Source organism: Scophthalmus maximus, chromosome 1 (genome assembly GCF_022379125.1).
Source record: "Scophthalmus maximus strain ysfricsl-2021 chromosome 1, ASM2237912v1, whole genome shotgun sequence".
Classification (NCBI taxonomy): Eukaryota; Metazoa; Chordata; class Actinopteri; order Pleuronectiformes; family Scophthalmidae; genus Scophthalmus; species Scophthalmus maximus.
This window is the reverse complement of record NC_061515.1, coordinates 13679252-13700755: the sequence shown is the minus strand read 5'-3', so window position 1 is coordinate 13700755 and position 21504 is coordinate 13679252. Positions and strand designations below refer to the sequence as shown.

Sequence of the window (21504 nt, the reverse complement as noted above, 5' to 3'; positions counted from 1 at the left end):
TTTTTCTTTTCCTGTTTTTACTTTGTCATCTTTTAGTTTTGTTATTAATTTCGGTCACCGCAGTTGGAGCGCCGTCTGCGCTGCGTGAACGCCATTCACGTAACGTGTGCGCAGTACGGATTGTGCCTACGCAAACTGCGTAGATCGCCCCGTTGGAAACCGGCAACGGGACGCGAAGCGGAGTGCGTTTGTTTCGAGAATTGCTACTTTGTATTTATTTTTTTCATGAAAAGCAAGAGGCTACTTTGTTGTGGTCGTTTCATCAAACGTGCTCGAGCTGCGCGACGAACACAGAGACTCGTGTTTACCATCGATCGTCCTGATCCGGGCGGTGTAGCGCAGAAGGTAGGAGGGACCGGGCGGGCGTCGGGGTGGAGACGGGGGGTCTGCACGTGTCGGGAGACCGCGGCTCTTCGCTACAACCATAAAAGGACCTGAACCAGGTCTGTTCGCCGTCGCCTTTACCTCCGGTGGTCGCGGTTTGAGCCGAAACGATGTGCGATCGTGAAGTAGGACGGCGACGCGCGCGCGTCAAATCCTCCATAATCGCCCCATCTGTGATGTTACCGTCCACTCCTGACTCGCTGTGTGCATAATGTGAACCCCCATGAGCCAATGTTGCAAAACACACTGGCTCGTGTGGAGTCCCAGAAGGGAAACATCGACTGCATGGTGTTCGTGTCAACCCATCCCAGAGCTGCATGTCGCTGTCAGCCGGGTCACAGACATAATGACATGCTCGTGTCCACGTTCCCAGGCTCCCTGTGCGCACAGCGTGGATGTTGGCCTGTGCGACACACTGCGTGTACAAACATCAGGCCAGCTGCGTGAGCATCGAGTCCAGACATGGTGAGGCTGGAGCTGGACCAGGTGGTGATGAGGAGGATGAAGGAGGACGACATAGAGACGGTCAAGGCCCTCATCAAGGTTCGTACGGGTCACCTAGTCCTTAATGTGTCCTTCATTTTTTATCTGAAGTCTCATCGATTTCTTTCCAGGAGGGCTGCGAGGGTACAGAAAACCGCCTGATCCTCCACATCGTCACGCGTCCGCTCTGCCTCTTCATCTTGGCCGTTCTCTCGTCGATCCTACGCTGCTTCGTTCACTCCTTCGTCCTGGCCCTCGCTATTCCTGTCTTCCTGCTGATTGTCTTTCTGAAACTCACCATGCCGCGGTCCACGGGGGTGCTGGGCAGCAGCCGCCCCTCCTGGGACTATGTGGGCAGCAGCTACCGGGGGACACAGGATGAGACACTGCAGAATCCCTATTGTAGGTTCAGTGGCAAAACACCGCTGACTAAAAAGGTGCGCGTCTATTTGTTGGAAATGATTTACTTTTTGGTGGGGTTTTATTTAATTGTAGTGTTGCGGCCTCAATAATCGAATTCCTTCTCTTCAGCCAAGACGCAGAATTGGATCCAAGGACAAGGACAAGGACAAGGAGGCGTCAACAGAGAAGGTCACCCCCGAGAGGGAACAGGCAGCAGGACATGTCTGGGTGGCGGACTGTGACGGGGAGATCCTGGGCTGCCTCTTCCGGGACAGTGAAACGAGAGCGGGCGTCAGGAGGTTCTGCAGGCTGGTGACAAGCTGCTGGTACCGCAGGGAGGGCCTGGGTCGGCTGCTGGTCCAGAGTCTTGAGCAGAGAGAGGGGGAGACGGGGTCACACAGAGTGTATGCACACGTCCCCTACCCCTCTAAGTTGGGGGAGGCTTTCTTTAGGAAACTTGGCTATCAGCAGCGGGGGGAGGGGGCTGATGAAGACGACGATGAGGAGGTGAAGCTGGAGTCTCCGGAGAGAGGCTTTCTGGGATACCCCCTCACCAAGGTGTTTTACAAAGACTTGTGATTGAGTGGTGATGGACTCATGATTTGAAAAATGTGGCCCTGAGCCCAAGAATTGCTAAAGGTATAGGAGAGATAACATAAGCACAAACTGTGGATCTCTGCTGAAGGTGATTGTGTCATCTCTTGAAGTTAATATTTATTTAATATTTGTATTATTTGTGCCAGAATGTATTTACTATTTATGTTGCTGTTGAGTTTGTTCGAAGTAAACTTTCAGGTTTTTTTTTATCATTCAAAGCGCCAGCTCTACATTTTCACAAAACAAATAGTTGTTTATTCAACAATTGAAAAATGAAATCATGATGCCTCAGGTCTGCTTCTCTCTATCGCCTGTAATGAAGTAAAATCTTTACTTAATATCTCTGCAGAGAAATGTGTTTTGTTAAACTCAAACAGTGAGTGGTTTGTGGATTCATGGGATTGCACGCATTTGTTGTGTGTGTGTGTGTGTGTGTGTGTGTGTGTGTGTGTGTGTGTGTGTGTGTGTGTGTGTGTGTGTGTGTGTGTGTGTGTGTGTGTGTGTGTGTGTGTGTGTGTGTGTGTGTGTGTGTGTGTGTGTGTGTGTGCGCGCGCGCGCGTGTGTGCGTGTGTGCACGCGCGTGTGTGTGTGTGAGAGAGAGAGAGAGTGAGTGAAACCTTACAGATGTGTAGGTTGTACAGTTGCTTTATAGGAAGTGTGTGTGGTTTTATGAATCTGCAGAATTTGACTGCTTTTATCTTCCTGCGCTCTTTGGCTGCCACTGCTCACCTGCATGTACAGTATGTTGCTCCATGAGTCTGAAGAAACACTGCTACCCCTTTTAGCTTTCCCTCTCTTTCATTTTGGTTTTCTTTTTTTTAATATTTTATAGTTATTTTACTGCCAGGAACATCAGCGACTGAGAATTTTAAATGACCATGACACTGGGTCAGTCATTAACTAAACATTTTAGTGCTGAAACACTTAAATCGTACAAATGACGTTTTGATTTCCTTTAGCATCAATATTTTTATTCCTTTACATTATTTGTCCACTTGTGGTTTCAACCAAAAGCATGTTTGCTTTTCTATATCACTGTAAAGTTTATGGCTTTGAGTTTTTAACTACTTGTCACACAAAACAAACAATCCTGGGGAATCACTTTAGGTTGTGGTAACATCAACTGAATAATATCATGTAGATTAATTCATATGAAATGACACTAACTGTTAGTTGCTGCAACATAACTGGAATGAAATTGCTTAAATCCACTTTGATATTAGTGTGTTCAAACAAATTTGTACTGCAGATTTTAGCATATCACATTAAACTTGTGTCGAGATATTCCGGCCCTTAAGAAATGTGTGTGGTTTGCAGGTGAATGGCAGTTTATGTATCTCAGTGGGGAAATGCACACAGCCTCAGTCTGAGGCTAACCTTTATATGGTTAGCAGCCATCACGCTTGCATCGCAAATCTATCCCACTGCTGACCTCAGACGATGTCAGTGTTGCATCCACGTGCCACAGACGAACACCACAGGATGTTTGTACAATGTTAACGTGTGTGGGAAGAAAGCATATCTCACCTGATGTGAAGACAAATATGAGCTTTTGCACTACGGCTAACTCTTGATCATGCAAGCTGTGGCGGAAAATCACTGTACTTTAATTTAACTTTGATGGAAAAAGCCGAGCAGCAACACATCGGTGTTGTAACATGTACAACTCAGTGTGTGGCCAGGCCATTTTCACCTCGTAAAAAGCTGTATATTTACTCGTGACACTTCTTGGTCATCGTCAGGTTGTTTCTTCATGACTGTCAAAAAAGCAGACACCTGTTAGCTGGGCCTCTACCCGCCCGATCTGTAGCTATTATTGTTGTCAGGAAACAGATGTGAGTTCACACACTGGAAAGAAAGTCTGTTTGTGACTGTGGTCATGTGCGTCTGCACGGTATGGCAGTGTGTGTGTGTGTGTGTGTACACGCGCGTGCAGGGTGTGGGCGGGTGGGTTTCGGAAAGTATGACTTGGCATTTCCTACACCCGGTGTCTGCCCCTGACTATGGGTTAAATGCACAGCCATGTCTGGCCATACTGAACTGCACCACACGCGCGCACACACAGTGCACAAGAGGGAGAGTTGTGCACATGAGTATCCATGTGTGACTGTGAGATGACCTTGGTCAACTGTGGTCAAACCCAGAGAGTTGGGTGGGAAGTGGTTTCATATAGTTTGGCACTTGATCAGCTTCTTGAAGTTGGGAAAAGACATACACACGAGATCAAATGTGCAGAGACATTAGGCTTAGTGCACTGTCAGAGTAATGCAATATGATGTGAGGTCGCTCTGGGCATACAGACACACATACACATGAATCACTAAATGCTGAGGCACCGCACGATCGTAGGATAAATTGAATTAATTTGTTCCAGATGATGTATAACATGTAGACTGTGTTAATGACATGCTCGTACAGATGGCTAACACACGTGTGCACATACACGCACAGATGAGCTCCAAAAACAGCCAGGCTGGGAAACGGTGAATTCCCCAAACCGCAGAGTGCATGAGAGGGTGAGGGGAGTCATGGGAAAGCAGAATGCCTGCATGCAGTACCACTGAGTGAGCAGACTGGGCCAGAGCTGAAACAGACAGAGAGAGGAAAAGAAGAGAGCAGAATAATAGACATCCTGATTTGGCAAGAGCGGGTGACAACATCTGATGGTTCAAAGACTCATGAGTGTGATTTATCCACACACTGTGGTCGGTCAGCTGGCCGGCCAGTCTGACAAACACACAGGGCGAGGGAGGTCGATGACAGTTCTGCTCCCAGCCTGACACAGTTTGGGAAAACCCAGATCAGAGGACAGAGTAGGTGTCAGAGCCTGCAAGGTCTGGGAACGCCTATGGCTCCACCAAATCGTGGGGCCTGGAGGGCGATGGGGTTGGGGGATAGACAGGTGAAAGGGGTGCATGGCAGGAGGGATTGATGAAAATTTATCTGGAAGTTCTTACTTATTACTGTGGCAAAACTCAAGTGAAAGCGCTGTGGCTGGATGAGTCGTAAGTGTTTGGAAAGTTTCAGCCGGTTGGCACAGTTAAATGACGTCTGTGAAACACTCCAAAGGTTACGAATCACGTCAAAATGTCTAACGTGTGGTCACTCAGATTATTGCACGAAACCTTTGTTGTGGGAAATTGTATCCCCAATAAAATCCCTTTAATGCCTTCGACCAAAAGCATGGTTTCACTTTAACCATCATGTGAACTAATGTTAATTTAAAAAACAACACACATCCAGTAAAAAAAACAACACAATGACCTTAGAAATCAGTATAGAAAGATGAGTAATTCATTTACAGCTGTAATTGTTTGCAGCAAGACAATACAATCCATCTCTTTTGTGTCACGCCCTGAGCTCACTTTGAAAAATCACTTTGTCCAACCAGAAGCTGTTGTATGCAGGATGTGTATGTTTAGAGGTACAGTATATGTTCTCAGTTCCCTCCCTTTAACCCCCCATCACACACACACACACACACACACACACACACACACACACACACACACACGAACACACGCACGCACATACACACTTTCGTTCTTTTTCATATACCCCCAGTCATTACCCACGCCCGTTGAGTGACAGAGCAAGGCGCGTTTTTCAAAATGATTACAAAGCTAGACAGGTGAGTAAGAAGGATATGTTCTATTTGTATGTTGTATGTGTCTTCCGTTTGATGCATGGTTACGCAGACTGCACATGCATTATATTAAATGGGATTTTTTATTTTATTTTAATTTTAATGTTTAAATTCTAATTTCAGATAATCTTCTCTGAAAAATTTGTAAATTTGTGAGTAATCATGACACTGTACTCCTGAGCAATATGAATGGAGGTTTCTGTATTAATGAGCGTTGAACAGCCTTGCTGGTTTCACAAAAAGTTGTGAAAGTGAGAGTGGGAGCAGTGAATGTGAGCCGTCTTCTGACTGTCCATCGTTCACATTTGGTTAACCACAGGTTTTACATGCGTTTTTCATGCTAACTTATTGGATTAAAACTGATTTAATGTGCAAGTCAACCGAAAAGTTATGCCGTGGAGTGGTCATTTAACGAGTCCCTTAATTATATTTGTGTCATTGTTTCCTGCCACAAAATGACGTCTCTGCTTAATACTACTGAATTTATCGGCCACTAAAGATGATGGTACTATGCCTACTGTTCTGCCAGCATGTGTCATTCGTTAATAAAAAGTGTTTATTCTCCATTCGTCTCAGTGTGCTCTTGCCCCCAAAAAAGTTCATCTTCCATTACAAGAATGTGCGCTGGGCAAGGGGCCGGCACGAGACATACCTCTGCTTCGTAGTGAAGAGGCGAGTGGGCCCAGACTCCCTGACCTTTGACTTTGGACACCTGCGCAATCGCACTGGCTGCCATGTGGAGGTAAGTGATGCAGGTGAAACTAGTGGAGCATATCCTGTAAGGTGTGTCTGCTCAGGGAGAGGCAGGAAATAAAAAATGAGAGTACAGGTTGATTATATCCCCATTATCCACTCCATCGTTTCTCCATAGATGCTGTTTCTGCGCTATCTGGGAGCCTTGTGCCCTGGTCTCCTGGGCTGTGGAGTGGCTGGAGAGAAGAGGCTCAGTTATTCCATCACCTGGTTCTGCTCCTGGTCTCCCTGTGCCAACTGCTCCATCAGACTGGCCCAGTTCCTCAGCCAGATGCCCAACCTTCGCCTCAGGATCTTTGTGTCACGCCTTTACTTCTGTGACATAGAAGACAGCCAAGAGCAAGAGGGCCTGAGAATGCTGAAAAAAGCAGGAGTGCAGCTCACAGTAATGACTTACAAAGGTATAGGCATACATCTGTGAAGAAATATAAAGAGACAGCAGACATGTAAATGATCCGGGGAGCCAGAAAAATATGGAAGATTAAGCACGCCAAATTCCGATTCGAAAAAACTGTCCTTTCTTTATTATAATACACTTCTGGAAGTCAATATCAATAACATTTTTTCCCCCTTTCTCTGCAGACTTCTTCTATTGCTGGCAAACGTTTGTAGCTCGCAAGCAGAGCAGATTCAAGGCCTGGGGTGAGCTGCACCAAAACTCTGTTCGCCTCACCAGAAAACTTCACCGTATCCTTCAGGTAGAAGATTTACCAAACCACATATTCTTCTTCAGCCAACATAGTTTGGTCAACAGAGTAACGGTGTGTTCAAAAACCTAATAATGTTGTTTTGTTTCTTTTCTTTCTCAGCCTTTAGAAGCTGAAGATTTGAGGGATGCCTTCAAACTTCTTGGATTGTGAAACATACTTGTGACTTCCTGTTACCATGTGACCAGGTCTATCGTTGTGTCTGCAGAGGAACGACGTGTTGGTCCATCACTACAACTGCTAAACTGAGATTTTTTTTTTAAACTGAGAAAAAACTGCTTTCAAATAGAGGCAAGGCTTTTAACATTGGATAACTGCTGCTTATGGTTTCTGTAGCATTATGGCCACGTGAAATAAAATAATGTACAATGAAATATTGTGTTGTGTTGATGTAAAAAAAAGGACTTGTGGTGATGTTAGCTCACAAGAAGTAAGCCTAATATAACCTTTTTAAAGATTATTCTAGAACTATTCATCTAAATGCTGCTAATTAAAACTCACTGTAGAGCATTGTGCAAACTGCAGTGATGGATCATAGAGTTGGAACATGTCGCCCTGGTCTGGAAAGTGAAGCCAATGCGGAATGTGCCTGAAACCTGTATTCTCACGAATGACCAGCAGAGGGCGACTCCACTGGTTGCAAAAATAAGTTTGTTTCTATAGAAGTCTATAAGAAAATGAACCTGATTTTTACTTGATTTATAACGTCAATAAAACTTTTTTCTGAGGAGTTTAGGAACTCAATCTGTTTTTTCAAGTCTTGATGTTCATTTTGGAAATTATGGCACAGTATACACTGGGATGTGGGTACAGCACGATTGACAGCTAAACGTCTCAGAGGGAGTTGTTGAAAAATACAAATTGTCAGAATACGAGATGACTCTTTTAACCACATGGATAATAACATGTTCCATCAAATGTTCTGTACAAAAGATCTTTAACATGTTGCCCAATCAGCGACTCTGTTTACTATGTGGATCTGCCTAAAACAAGGTCAAACCAAATGCTGTATCATTGAGATGACACAGGCTCCTCCGTGCCAAGATGGGCACGTTAACCTCTCTGTGTGAAATAGGTGGAATGCGCCTTTAAGGACATCTACGGCAGCCGGGTCGTGCGCACACACACCGTCTATTACGGTCGCGTCGCCCGTTAACGCCGCCGCTCGCCGTCACCGCCGCCAGCGGCACCGCTGCACCGACTGAGTCAAGATGGCGACCGAGGGTCAGAGCGAGTACGAGTCCGTCCTCTGTGTCAAACCTGAAGTCAACGTTTACCGAATCCCGCCGAGAGCATCGAACCGGGCCATCAGGTGAGGCGGGCGCCGGGGGGCCGGGGGGCCGGGGGAGCGGGGCAGTGGGGCAGTGGCCTCGGGCCCCGCGGCAGAGCTTTGCGACACAGCATCCGCGAGCTGCGCACGTTTAGTATGGAGCCGTTGCCTCGGCGACTTGACCCAGCGAGCTCATCCTCTTAATCACGCAGCCCCACGTCCGTCGTTCGTGCGCCGCGTGGTTTTCTCTACGGTGCATCCACAAGGTCATGGTGGGAAAGACGCGCTACTCCCTGCTGGGGTTTCGCACCTGCACCACGGGGACCATCCCTGATGGCGTCCGTGTGTTTGTTTGTGTGCGTCCCTCCGATGGCGCGTCAGAGGGGACATTGCTCAAAAAGTCCCATTGATTTAACGGGGAATCCGAATTTGTTCTGCTTCAGGGGTTTCTTGTGTTGCTCGTGTGAACCTTTAGGAAGAGGAAACTCATCGATGGGGTTGTAAAGAGAAAGCCACACTGTCTTGCTCAAGGACACTTCAGCACGTCAGGACATCTGTTATTTACAATGTTGAGATTGTTTATCTCATGTATCATTGGCTGGTCCCTCAGCCTGCTCCCCCCTCGCTGCAGCTGAGTGGACATTACTCATGACCAAACAGTAGCTCAGGCCCCATGAGACACACGATTGGTTAACCAGTCACCATATGTACAGTGGCTAAGGCTGGTGATGTAATATTTCAGCCTAGGGTTCCAGTGAAATGTCCAGCGGATGCTTTAGTCACGTAGGATAAAGCTAGCAGTGCGTCTGTCTCTGTGTGTGTGTGTGTGTGTGTGTGTGTGTGTGTGTGTGTGTGTGTCAAGGACGAATCATAACAATGATGCACAGTAACAGACACATTGACGCAAAACAGAAAATGTCCCTTCCCGTCTCTTGTTTTTCTTGCCTGTCTTGCCCCTCCATGTCAACATCCATCTTAATAAACTGCTGTCACCAACTCACCTGCATCACGCTGTCCCTCCTGATTGGCCGTGTGTGTGTGTGTGTGTGTGTGTGTGTGTGTGTGTGTGTGTGTGTGTGTGTGTGTGTGTGTGTGTGTGTGTGTGTGTGTGTGTGTGTGTGTGTGTGTGTGTGTGTGTGTGTGTGTGTGTCCCTGTGTCCCTGTGTCCCTGCCAGGGCTGCCGACTGGAAGCTGGACGCTCCCGACTGGACGGGACGTATGCGCGTGACGGCCCGGGGCAAAGCGGCCTTCGTGAAATTGGAAGACAAAATCTCTGGTGAGAGAGGAGCAGACAGGACAGCGCCATTGTTTACTGGCACTGCCGCGGTTGTAAATCATTTCACTGTCTAGTCTCCTGGTCGCCATCTCCTGCTCTGTTACTCATCTCTTCCAAGGTGACCGAGCCCACATCCAAGCGTGCCGTTCATTTGAAAGCAAACAGGCCGATTATCTCTTTCTTGTCTCTATTGGAGCATTTCAGGGACTTAGCATGCTTGTTGTCCTCAGATTGTACCCTATTAGGGCCCATTTTTATGTGATTATAATTACTGAAAGATGGATCCTCTTGCATAGTGTGTCATCCACGAAGGCCCCAGTAAAGTTTCTCGTCCTATTTTAAAGGGGTAGAAAGTGATTTTGGAGAAAGCTTGTCTCTCTGTTTTTTGTTTTTGGATGAACCCGTAGCCTCGGGAATGGGAGACTGACGCGCCAACCACAAGGCCAAACCCCTGAGTCATAGCGTCATTCTCGAGCACGTCTCTCAAGGTGTCGGGGAGTGATGTTTACAAGCCGCACAGCCTGTTTTTTTGTTTTCAATTAACAGAGCCAGGGCTGAGCCGAAAACCCTGATTTTTTGATTTTGGTTCTACAGGGGAATTGTTTGCCCAGGCACCAGTGGATGAGTACCCTGGGATCACGGTGGAGACAGTCAGTGACTCAAGTCGTTACTTTGTGCTGCGCATCCAGGATGACAATGGTGTGTGAACCGTTTGTTGCAAAGTCATGAATGTTTTGTAAATGTGTTCAAAATTTAGAGGGTAACATGTTTGAATAGTTCAAGGGCAGAGATATAATATTATTTTTATCTTGGGAGATGTTTACTGTAGTGTACAAATCATTGTGAGAAACTGTATATGAAATATGTTGTATGTTTCTGTTTGTAGCACCTTGCAGATCTATTGAAACACTCTAACCGTTGTTTGTCATCTGCATTTCACTCAAAGGCCGCAGTGCATTTATCGGCATTGGATTTGGAGACCGAGGCGATGCCTTTGACTTTAATGTTGCTCTTCAGGACCACTTCAAGTATGCAGCTGTTCCATATTGTGTAAAGCATCATAACCAATACAGTAGTAGTGTTTCAGCAATCCCTAATCTTCTTTGCATATTTGTCTTTTTTCCTGGTTTTCTCCAGGTGGGTGAAACAGGAAGATGACTTTAAGAAGCAAGCGCAGACTCCAGATACCACTCCCAAACTGGACCTGGGCTTCAAAGAAGGACAAACAATTACTCTCAATATTGGGGTGACTTTATATTTTCATAAAATTTGTGGTTTGTTTATAAGAATGGTCAATAGTGAAACAATATACTTGCTTTCAGTTTGGTGCTAACTCTTTTTAAAGCAGTAAAGTGTTGTAGAAATATATCCTGAATCACCAAAGGTATATTCCTGCTGAAACCACTCACACTAATAGTTAAGAATACATCTATGTTTACCTTCTAACTCTGAATCTAAAACCACTACCTTTTAGTGCATTTTTAGTGAAAACTTGCATAAATACACACATGCTCACCCATTTTTTTCCCCCTCCCGTTTATACTAGCAATCAAAAAAGAAGGACAGGTCTCGTCCGCAGAGTTCAGGTGGCTTCGGGCTCCTTCCACCTCCTCCTGGGGGAAAGCTAGCCCCACCCCCTTCATCCAGATCTACCAATCATAACACACAACCATCTGCAGGAGTAAGTGACATGGGTAGGTAATTATATTCCTCTGGAAAGCACGGAAAGCTGAAGAGGTCATGCACCCAATTACACGCCGTCCTGTGTGTTTTTCTACACATGTTCCGATATAATGATTCCAAAGTAAACAGGAGCTCTTGTAAGTGAGCCATGAAGCTGAAAGGCAAAGGCCTCACTCAAGAACTCAATTAGGATAAACAACAATGAATTAAGTACAAAATAGTTATTCCAAAGTAGTATAGTAATAGTCTTTGCATGTCAAGATCACAGAAAGTAAAAGTGGTTATTCTTGTGATTTCAAAAAGCAATTGTGATATATTGAGATCCTAAAATGAATTTCTTGTGCTCATGCGGGGGAAAAAAATCCATATACAATTAATATCATACTTTCTTGCCTACATATCCATGCGTGAGCATAACATTGTACTGGGAGATAGCGCACCTGAACGCACATCTGGAAATAGCTCATCCCAATCTTAACTCGGTTGTCGAAAGCAGTTTTTTGGGAACCGTAACCAAAGTTTAAATTAAATATTAACACCCCAATATTTCACTGCTTTATTTCCATGTTCAACCTGCAGGTTGTTCTTCGCAGGCACAACTGTTTCACTTACAGCGGGGCATGAAATGTGACCTGGCACCTCAGAAGTCATGAATGAAAGCTTGTGTAAATGGTGAATATGAAGCAAAGGAAAGTTATTTCTTTGATGAAAGCTTTTATATCCTTGGCCCCATTGAGGTCAGTAGTAAAGCTGTTTCCAATGGAGCGCTTGTATTCACGGTCTTTACAATGAAGGTGGTGAGTGCAACGTTCTGCTGACCTATAGGAATACCAGCCAAAACTATGACAGGTTGACTCCAGTTGTAAATTACATTTAAATTCCCTTTTAAAAAATTATTTTGCCCCTGTCCTCCCTCGCCCTTAATGCAGTAGAGATGTTTTTACACTACAAATCACATTTGAAATTTCCTCTCAAACTAAAAAGGGTCATATCCTTGTTGGTGTCTAGCTGTGCACGTTTCAGTTTCCTTTACTGAGGCGTGTTGATGCATACCTGTGAGATTTCTGCTGCCACCTGAATGCAATGGAGGTGAATTTTGGTTCAGTGCTCAAAGCATTAGAAAATTTTAGCAGCAATTTGTGTTTGCACAGATTATGTCCTGATTTCTTCACTTCCCCATCCTACCTAAGCAGTTGTCCCCAAAGAACTGTTAATAATAAGGTGTATGGAGATGAAGAGATACTGTTACTTGTTTGTAGAAATATTCATTTCTGTTGTGTTTAAAATGTTTTTCAATGCTTTAAGTGGCACAAACCTCCAATTTCACCTCCATTGTGTTTGGGTGGTGGCACAGCTTTCAGCACATAGAACTGAAACCAACTGCAGGGCTGTTTGTTTTTTCGAAAATACAATTCAGTCTTCAAAGGAGGAGATATAACTTGAAATTCTGCCTAAAAGTGCAGCATTTATTTAAAACAAGTAATCACAACAAAATCTTTATCTGTATATTGATACATATATTAAAATCTATATTTTATGTTATTGTTTCTTTTTTCATCAATGCATCATGTTTGTGTTCTGTTTGATCTCTTAACCTCCAGGTTTTTTGCTAGACCTGGACTCCAGTAACTCCAACTCAGTGGCTCCGTCCAACCCCACCACCACAGCCAGCTCTGACCTGTGGGGAGACTTTGACTCTGTTTCCCCAAAGTGAGGAGACATATCCTCTTATTTCTCCCTCTTGCTGTATCTCTCTGTAAATTTCATGCAGCACTTTTTGCAACTTTTTTTTCCCCATGATGGGGTCCCGTATCTGCCCCTGCAGATACGGGAGCCCCAAGCAGGGTTACCCCCCCCCCCCCTGTACTTTATTTTAGTTCAGTTTCTCACGGCCTTTGTTGTAATGTTAGCCTGAGATGCACCCAAACCTCAAAGCAACATTTTAGAACAAGAATGGAACTCAGTAGAGCGCATTCCTCCGCTAAGGCCCAACTGTCCCCTTAAATCCAATCAAGCCGCACCAAATTGAACACGCTCAGAAGATATTAGTCCTCGAAAACAGCCTAATTCTTTTCATCAAGATCCATTGATGCATTATTCCTGGGAAAATCGGGGAAACATGTCAAAAGAACGTCATATCTCGCAATGTTAAATAAAGGGAAGAAAATTCAGATGCCTTTTTCAGGAACTGTGCCGGAATTGAATGGGTTCTCTTTTGGCCCGTGTTCCATAATTTCACCAAGTTTCATGAAAATCCATTGAGTAATTTTTTGTGTAATCCTGCTGACAAACAAACCAACCAACCAATTGAAAAACAACAGACAGGGGGCAAAAACATAACCTTCTTGGCGGAGGTAATCAAACTTCCATCGTCCGTCGTTGGGGTTCTTCTTCTTTCATCTCTCCCTCTGTGTGTCCTGTGTAGCTCTCTAGTTTCCATGATCTTATTTGAAATATGGCTTTTCCCTTCCTGATCCTCACTGTGTTTTATTTGCTAATTTCTATCGTAGAGTATACACAATAGAAATATAATCAAGGGAGACATAACCAGAAACATCGATGAGAACTAATCAAAATAGAATAATGAATGAATTTTATGTACAGAGAATATTTATTTAAATGTAAATTGTCGGTAGTTTGCGAGTTTTGCCATTGGTGTTGTCACCTGTACGTACTGTAGCTTATTTTTCTTCAAGTCTCCGGCAGCGGGACTGACTATATGCACTGACTGACGGTCTAGACTGTCGCTGTAGTTAGTACTGTATAGTCCGCATTAAAGGCAGGGATTGTCTAATACTTGATTTAGATTATTGTGAAGTTTACCACAAAAAATGATTTAACTTGAAAGAAACCTGTTAAAGTGTAATTGATTTCCAGAGTCGATGTGCTCTCTGGCGCTCTCTGGTGGCCACTTGTGGACCCAGAGCATCATTTGGCGAGAGGAGATGTCATATTATGATGCAGCTTTTGATCACGTTTCACTGGACATGGTTCTTGGGTTTCTTTGTGAATTGCATTAACAACAAAATAGGAACAGAGAGATGGGGAAGTAGGAATGTTGGATACAATTCAGTCTTAGCAAAGGAAAGGGAGGCATCCAGCGCTTTTATCTTTGCCTCAGGGGGAAATAGAGATGATTTAGACCATTTGTTATGTCACCTCTGCTCTGCGCAGCTGTTGAATGGTGAGTCACCTATGTCACGACCTCTTCCCGCCTCAATGAATAGGTCTGTGTCTCTGCACTGCCCGAAGGGCTTCATCTCCTCAGCTCTCCACGAGAAGGTCAGCAGGCTGTTGTTAAACTGTGAACTTCAATCCCATATTACGAGCTAATGTTATAAACGCTACTCTGATGCAGACAAATGCAATGTGGGACCAAGTAAGTCTGTGTGCGATGCTGTGTTTTGTTGTGATATTGTTATGTACCAGGAGATGGATCGTGTTACACTGATGCACGTGTGTTGTGATGGTGCGATGATGGATGTTGATCAGAACACACCCACACACTGTGTGTGTGTGTGTGTGTGTGTGTGTGTGTGTGTGTGTGTGTGTGTGTGTGTGTGTGTGTGTGTGTGTGTGTGTGTGTGTGTGTGTGTGTGTGTGTGTGTGTGTGTGTGTGTGTGTGTGTGTGTGTGTGTGTGTGTGTGTGTGAAGCCCAGTGTTTGTCAGTGTTTGTTTACTGCTCAGATTATGTGCATTTCTCCCAAATGTTCCCTGTTATTCAAACTGTATATGTGTATGGAATTGAATATGCAAAGAGAAAACATAAAGATATCACTCATTGACCCTAACTTTCATTTGTTGTTTTTCCTCGTGGATTAAAATAGGAAATAATAATCAAACAAATTAACTCATGAATAATGTAGTTATATTTTATTGGATACAATAGTGCACGATATACTAGATTGTCAATGTGTGTCCTACAGCCCACAGCAGACAGGGTCTCTGTTTGTACAATGAAAAAGGCCCATAACTACAGTACCATAAATGGATCGTAAACCATGGAAGACATGATGTGTGTCCAACAACACATGAAATGAGCACACCTTCAACATTCACACACAATTAAAAGACCAATACATAAACATAGATATGACTCAGCACACGTGTGTGTGTGTGTGTGAGAGAGAGAGACCCCCAGGTGTTGAGTAGTGAATTTATGGTGTTATGGACTGTTTTAACGACAACGCCCCAGGTTTGTGTCTCTAAGGGGCTCCGTCCTCACCGGTGGTCACCTCGTCATCCTGGGCCCATCAGGCCTTGTTTGCCCAGGTTTTGGGGTTGCTACGGCGATTGTGACAGCGTTTCCTATTAGATGACCTCTCTAAACGTCTGGGCCACCCGGACAACTCTCTGCACAGTTCAGCTGCAGTGCGCAAAAGACAAAAGAGGGTTGTTTTTTTTCTTTAGATGTATGATCATGCTTCCTGACGTCACAGAGCATGTAGGCCGCCTCACCTTTCAGATACTCGTCCTGTTGGCACACAATCCTCATGCAGATCTCTTTATTGATCAGGTAGACACGGGGGAGGCTGGATCAGAAATGGGATAAAACATGAACATTCTGTGTTTTGACCTGGTGTCGCATCGGTGTCGCCACATTTCCTCAAGTAAAGGATCAGAGGAACAGTCCTGATACTTTGTCAGAGCCCAAAGAGTGGGACAGCAAGATATTTACTGTTCAACTATAACAAAGTGAGCAATTCTGCTGGCAAATTCTTAAATTCAATGGATTTATATTATGTCGGTGTGAAGTGAAAATTTGCAGATCACCTGTAGATGCAAAGACTGCCTATACATCTCTTGACGGGCTTGTGGACCGAGTACATCCTGGTGCACGGATACATCTCCTCCCTACAATCTGCAGAGACGGGAGATTTATTCACACTGTACATATCATAACAGCGAGATGAAGCACATCATGAAACTTGCAAAAGGGTGAGTGTTTGTGCCAAGCGCTCATGGGGCCCCCTGAGAGGCGGCCCGGAGGTCACTCACTGGCTGGCAACACGCCTCTGGGTGCCTCAGTGGCCTCTGGAAACAAGGAGAGAAAACACGATTGGATTGAGAAAACATCTCGCCAGTGGCCCGCGTCGGTGACTCACAGGCCGACACATGTCGTGCAACGCAACTCGTCCTGATCTAAAGTGTGACTTGTGAGGAGGAGAGCATTACCAGACTGCTGGGTTTGGGCTACAGCTGTGAGCACTGTGGAACAGAAACCACATGAGGGGAGTGTTTCGCAGCATAAAAACAAACACACAGCGACTCAACCGTAATTAAACAAGATGATTTGTGTGTTCTGTTTGGCAGCGTTACCGTGGAAACTGCAGAGGAGCAGGACCGCTGGAAGGCTGCCCATTCCTTCAACTTGTAAGAGGTACGGTTTACGAGCTGGAGGAAACCGAAGAGGAAAAGAGTCAGGGTGATTTCACAGAGTGGAACTGTTCAATATTCTCACTCAGGGCTTTTTTTCTCTCTCTTTTTTCTGGCTGTTTATGTTTCCTTTAATCCTCATGCATATAAATGCTCCCAACATTCCAGGTCACTGTAATGTTTTCCCCATGGTTTTGCTCCATAAAAACACAGAGAGCAGTGCTCTATGTTTTGGGTAACAGACAAGTTGTCATCATTATAGTGTGTGAGTGCCTGATGTCATTTTACTGTGGAATAATATTTTCTACTGTACATGCTGGTAATGACTGGACTACAGCCAACATGTTTACAACATGTAAACAGCCATGTAAAGCCGTAGTCAAGAAACTAAAGAAAAGTTTAAGATAATCCAACGCTTTGAAAACATTTTACTTTCTCCGTCTGAAAATGTGTTTTTCTTCTTCCCATGGGTCCTTTTCTTCCTCTCTCTCTCTCTCTCCTTCCCTCTCTCCACTCCCACCCCGCATCATTCCTCTTGTGATGTGTCAGTCTAACTTTGGAGTCCAAGATGTGAGTTCTCTCAAAAGAATGTGTTTTCTGTGCCCTATGTGAGCACCCCTCCACCCCTCCTCTGTAACAGTCGCACATTCTTTTACAGCTTTCTCTTCATTGAAGATATTGCTGCTTTCCAAGTGTACAATCATCACCGGCCAATGTGAGCGTGACAGCTTTTGTCACAGACTGAGTGTTTCCCGCGTCAATAATCCCAGAGTCATACATTTGCATTTACCGAGAATGAAATGAATTGTCCAGATTTAGCTCTGTTGGTTTGTTTGTGAGGGTGACATGTTTTCCACAGTTTGAATTTACCGAACTCCGCATGCCACCAAATATCACAAAACAATTAAAATTCTGATGTGAATCCGTCCGTGAGCCAAACGTTCACACTTACATTTCATGTTTACATCTAATGTACAGGAGATATTGGTTACAGCAATATCTTTGGATGTGAGCTACCTTTAATCTGCAGATGTCTCATAAATCAGGAGAAAAGAAGCATAATGAACTTGTACTCACAACTTTTGCTGTCGTCCACAACTCGTTTAGTTTTATGAATCTTTTGTCTTCTCCTCTTTCCCCTCCTTCCATCTCCTCTTCCCTCCTCCCCTCCTCCTCCTCCCCCAGTCCTCCTTCCCAGCATCATTGTCTTGCTTTTCACTTTTTTTCCTACCCCAGCCTGTTATTGAAAAGAATACAAATACAACCTGATGTTTTTCATATGAAGAGTTTTTCCTCTTTTCTTCACACACAACTTTTATATGGACATCTTGAACAGACATTTTATCAGACACGTACCCAGTTCTATAAGTTTGTGTCTCACCACACACAGCAAAACATCTTCTACATAAAAAAGGAGGTCAGTCTTTTAGTTTTCATCCAATATATTACAACAGTCGAGGCACACAAGTGAGAGAGGACTCGTTAAATATGTCTATAAATATCAGCTCAGTTCATTTTTGAATGCCAAAAAAAATAATCATAGAAGCCGGTAGTGTCTAAATAGAGTTCCTGCCAAACCTCACTTCTTTAATTTTGAATAGAATTTTTTAGCTGAAGGACACAAGTTAACAGGTATCCAGCCACTCTCAACATTGGGCCTCAAATTTGACTTTTGCATTACCTAATACAACCGGCAGGGGGAGCAGTATTCACAGAGAGTGATCCCTGTCCCCAATAGATAGACGGACTGAGGTTACTGAATTATATCATAGACTAGTCAATACCAATCAATTGGCTCTGGTTTTTTCTTCAGGCTGAGGTGAGTTAGAAAGATGTGAATATAATATCAGTGCTAAGAAAATACACAAGCCCAGACTCACTTTGCAGTGTTGTTTTCATCCAGTTTTCACCTCTCGTGTTGCACATCCTGAACATGTGTGATTTAAATTCTCCATAGCAACTGTTGTTTGTTTCTTTAAGTTACTTTTGAAATAATAAGTTAATTAATCAATTTGTTCATCAATAAAACCTTTAACAAGCAATTCATAATTTCCAGCAACTTAAATACGAGGATTGTCTGTTTTACATTGTTATAGTTCATCATTTATTATTGAAGATTTTCTCCTGTGTCTGCGATGGGCATATTTAATGATTTTCTGACAAGACAAACAATCAATCAATACAAACACAAATATGTAAAAAAGCATAATTAGTTACAGCCCTAGTTTAATTTATTGCTGCAGAAATACATTTTGATCAGAGTATATCCTGATTTTGAGAAAACATATCTTTGAGGTAAGTGGTTAAAAGACCAGGTGAAGAAGATTAAATACATTTGAGGCGTCTGCCATTACAAACAGCTCTAAAAAAGAGACTATACATGTATGATTTCAGCATCTTAATTCTTCCTTCTTTTATTCCTCTGAGTGATTAATGAATATTGTACATTAACAGGTGATGCCTTCAATAAGATATTTGATAAATACAATCAGCCTAATGGCAAAATAACAACTGAAATCTGCAAAAGTCACACAAATCTGCACAGATGTTAGTTGTTTTACCCACAATTATTTAGTCATCAATTTAAATACATTTTCCCTCAAATTTAAGTGTTTATCTGTGAAAAACATGAAGTTCCCCCATCCAGGCCTTAGTTCTTGACTATTTGTCTCAGAGACTCTTTGTTTTGAAACTAACCTTTTTATCGGGCCTGTTATAGCTGCACTGGGAGGGGAACTTGACACTGCATCGGCTTCCATGAACTTGACTTATATAAATATTGCTACACATACCCACACAACAAAACTCTCACTGGCCCTCACCCTATGGTGCGCCTGGTCAGCTCAAGAGGGAGACACTCATCATCCCCTTGACATATCGGGGCTACGTGGACAGCGGAGTGAGTGTCTGTGGGGTGGCCCTAACAAGGTCGACTGGGCAAGGCCGATGACAGCTTGACAGATGGAGGCGATGCAGGCAAAAGAGAGGAGGAGATGAGCCAACGGGGATGATCGCTGTGAAGACATTAACCTGCCACTCTGCCCACGCTGCACCAGCAGGAGGGGGGAGCAGAGCAAACGGGGCACAGACGAAGCACAGTAGTGAAGGAGTCGGGTGTTGGGGGAGACGGAAAGAGAAGCGGAATTGTAACGCAGAAAGGCAAACATGCCAGATAGTAAACACATGATAATCTCTCAAGTTGTTTATTAGTTGGAAGGCACTGCATGAGGCATTCCAACTCAGCGTGCTCCGTCTCCGACCTCCTTTTCACCCCAGCGCACTCCTCCCTCACTCCACTTCTCTGCATTTCAACCAGCTGATACATTTTTTTTTATCTACTGCTTAGTTTTCTGTGCAAACAAACAAATAAACAAACTCAGTCATGGCACCAACTGAACTCTAACTTTAGCACATTGCAAATATGGAGAAATGTATGAACTAGATTCAGTGTTGGTCATCAGGGCTTCTTGTTGTGCAAAAGTGATAATTCAAGGTCCTTGCAGGGAATCTGTTAAAGCAATTAAAGTATTTGAACCTTAACAAGGTGGCAGTGTGACAGCGGAAATGGAGGGTGTTGATGAAATATTAGGCCACGATGACCCAAGAGTTTTGGCTTCTTTTTGGGGATACATTTTCAGACATTTGGCCACATGAACTGACCCTGGTAATAAATCTGGCTCTGATATCAGGCTCTGCCGTGGCAGCTTACATTCTCATGACAAGTGAGAAATCTTTTACCAGATATCAGTTAATATATGTAATGTAATTTCCCAGCTTGTTGTCTCTGTATCCTCTCTCTCTACCTGTGTTAGAAGATAAGCATTGGTTTTACAGAACATTGTGAAGTGAAGACAGAAATAAAATGTTACTGTCTGTGATAAAGGTTGCATGAAATCTGAATCTTGCTGACATTACAAATCTAAATCTAAGCTTCTCGAGTTGCTAGATCCGAGGGTGTGTATTTCATCTTCAGAAATGTCGAAAGGTTTAAAGCTGCATCTCCCTGATAGTTTAATAGATTTTGATTTTTGTGCGGACAACCAGTCCACAGAGCTCCTTGTTTCTCCTGTTTTCATCATCCCTGCTCTCTGTCCTCATGGACCTTCAACAGATTTGCACCTCGACCAGCTACTTTGTGCTGGCACTCTATTGTCTACGTGGACCACACCATGTGTTTCCATTTGTCAGGCTGGGGTCCTCCATTGACTCCCCCTCCCGACTGTCACATGAGCCCTGTTCCCCTGTTTCCCGGAATATAGCATCTCATATGGTCGTCAGCAAAGGTGATATCAATGAAGAATGGAAGTTCTTGGTTCATGGCAGCAGTGCCCTGAGAAGAAAGAGGTCTATAGAGCGAAGGAGTGACAGTGACAGGCAGACAGAACTCAAAGGGTGCACAAAGTAGACAGAAGCGAAGATGAAAGGCTCGAGCATGACAGGAGAAAGGGACAAGTAATCAGCAAAGGAGGCCGGAGATTAAACAGAGAGCAGAGACACGAGGGGGTTAACGGGCCAGATGGGTCACCGTGTTCCATCAGACTGTGCCGTGACCGGCCTGCAGGCGCCAAGGCGGCCTGACTTTGCATTTGGAGGGCTGTGCAGTGCAGATAGTCGGAGAGAGGTGATGATGTGCACGGTTTGTAAATAGATGGACCTGGAGTCTATTTTTAAATACATCTGGAGTGGTCCTTAGCAGGGGTTAGCACAGACCCTACTGACATACAACACACTCTCACTGCGCGTTAGCAGCTTACTACTAACAGGGATCCGATCCAAAATGAAACTAAAACATTGTGCGTGCTGTGAAAGTTCAACTGAGGATTTAATTTTGTGTCGTGCCCATGTACATTTTTTATGGTTGAACTAAGCTCACACAGAAGCTAACATGCCATGAAGTGGCCATCCGCAATGCCAGTGCATTCTTTCA

The 21504-nt window shown here is 44.2% G+C and overlaps 4 protein-coding genes across 6 annotated transcripts; 3 read left to right on the top strand and 1 right to left on the bottom strand.

Annotated features, from left to right (window-relative positions):
• Positions 1–121: 121 nt before the first annotated feature.
• On the top strand, positions 122–2208 carry nat14 (N-acetyltransferase 14 (GCN5-related, putative)). Of its 2 annotated transcripts, none has more exons than XM_035642624.2 (4): positions 122–345; positions 758–927; positions 999–1304; positions 1399–2208. In XM_035642624.2, the coding sequence occupies exons 2-4, from the start codon at positions 847–849 to the stop codon at positions 1846–1848; spliced, it is 837 nt and encodes a 278-aa protein (XP_035498517.1). In that variant the 5' UTR covers positions 122–345; positions 758–846; the 3' UTR covers positions 1849–2208. The 2 variants fall into 2 exon arrangements, with proteins under 2 accessions (XP_035498517.1, XP_035498525.1); XM_035642632.2 differs by having other exon boundaries at positions 122–443.
• Positions 2209–4823: 2615 nt separating this feature from the next.
• aicda (activation-induced cytidine deaminase) lies at positions 4824–7584 on the top strand. Its single transcript, XM_035642882.2, has 5 exons — positions 4824–5497; positions 6089–6254; positions 6384–6666; positions 6848–6963; positions 7075–7584. The coding sequence occupies exons 1-5, from the start codon at positions 5478–5480 to the stop codon at positions 7123–7125; spliced, it is 636 nt and encodes a 211-aa protein (XP_035498775.2). The 5' UTR covers positions 4824–5477; the 3' UTR covers positions 7126–7584.
• A 425-nt stretch (positions 7585–8009) lies between these two features.
• LOC118315441 (adaptin ear-binding coat-associated protein 1-like) lies at positions 8010–14992 on the top strand. 2 transcript variants are annotated; one of them, XM_035642727.2, is made up of 7 exons: positions 8010–8284; positions 9418–9518; positions 10113–10217; positions 10465–10546; positions 10656–10764; positions 11065–11199; positions 12803–14992. In XM_035642727.2, the coding sequence occupies exons 1-7, from the start codon at positions 8184–8186 to the stop codon at positions 12812–12814; spliced, it is 645 nt and encodes a 214-aa protein (XP_035498620.1). In that variant the 5' UTR covers positions 8010–8183; the 3' UTR covers positions 12815–14992. The 2 variants fall into 2 exon arrangements, with proteins under 2 accessions (XP_035498620.1, XP_035498614.1); XM_035642721.2 differs by having other exon boundaries at positions 8015–8284; positions 11065–11212.
• Positions 14993–15059: 67 nt separating this feature from the next.
• mfap5 (microfibril associated protein 5) lies at positions 15060–17754 on the bottom strand. Its single transcript, XM_035643037.2, has 7 exons — positions 17655–17754; positions 16521–16595; positions 16377–16409; positions 16200–16235; positions 15975–16062; positions 15660–15733; positions 15060–15567 (listed from the first exon to the last, which is right to left on the bottom strand). The coding sequence occupies exons 2-7, from the start codon at positions 16561–16563 to the stop codon at positions 15455–15457; spliced, it is 387 nt and encodes a 128-aa protein (XP_035498930.1). The 5' UTR covers positions 16564–16595; positions 17655–17754; the 3' UTR covers positions 15060–15454.
• Positions 17755–21504: the final 3750 nt, after the last annotated feature.

Bases quoted from the DNA above. Each gene is read 5' to 3' on its own strand.
- nat14 (XM_035642624.2), top strand. From the start codon at position 847: ATGGTGAGGCTGGAGCTGGACCAGGTGGTGATGAGGAGGATGAAGGAG. The intron at 928-998 runs GTTCGTACGGGT...ATTTCTTTCCAG, and splicing joins CGGTCAAGGCCCTCATCAAG to GAGGGCTGCGAGGGTACAGA. The intron at 1,305-1,398 runs GTGCGCGTCTAT...CCTTCTCTTCAG, and splicing joins AAACACCGCTGACTAAAAAG to CCAAGACGCAGAATTGGATC.
- aicda (XM_035642882.2), top strand. From the start codon at position 5,478: ATGATTACAAAGCTAGACAG. The intron at 5,498-6,088 runs GTGAGTAAGAAG...CATTCGTCTCAG, and splicing joins ATGATTACAAAGCTAGACAG to TGTGCTCTTGCCCCCAAAAA. The intron at 6,964-7,074 runs GTAGAAGATTTA...TTTCTTTCTCAG, and splicing joins AACTTCACCGTATCCTTCAG to CCTTTAGAAGCTGAAGATTT.
- LOC118315441 (XM_035642721.2), top strand. From the start codon at position 8,184: ATGGCGACCGAGGGTCAGAGCGAGTACGAGTCCGTCCTCTGTGTCAAA. The intron at 8,285-9,417 runs GTGAGGCGGGCG...TGTCCCTGCCAG, and splicing joins GCATCGAACCGGGCCATCAG to GGCTGCCGACTGGAAGCTGG. The intron at 10,547-10,655 runs GTATGCAGCTGT...GGTTTTCTCCAG, and splicing joins GCTCTTCAGGACCACTTCAA to GTGGGTGAAACAGGAAGATG.
- mfap5 (XM_035643037.2), bottom strand. From the start codon at position 16,563: ATGGGCAGCCTTCCAGCGGTCCTGCTCCTCTGCAGTTTCCACG. The intron at 16,410-16,520 runs GTAACGCTGCCA...TCTGTTCCACAG, and splicing joins GCTCCTCTGCAGTTTCCACG to TGCTCACAGCTGTAGCCCAA. The intron at 16,236-16,376 runs GTAATGCTCTCC...CCTTGTTTCCAG, and splicing joins AGCCCAAACCCAGCAGTCTG to AGGCCACTGAGGCACCCAGA.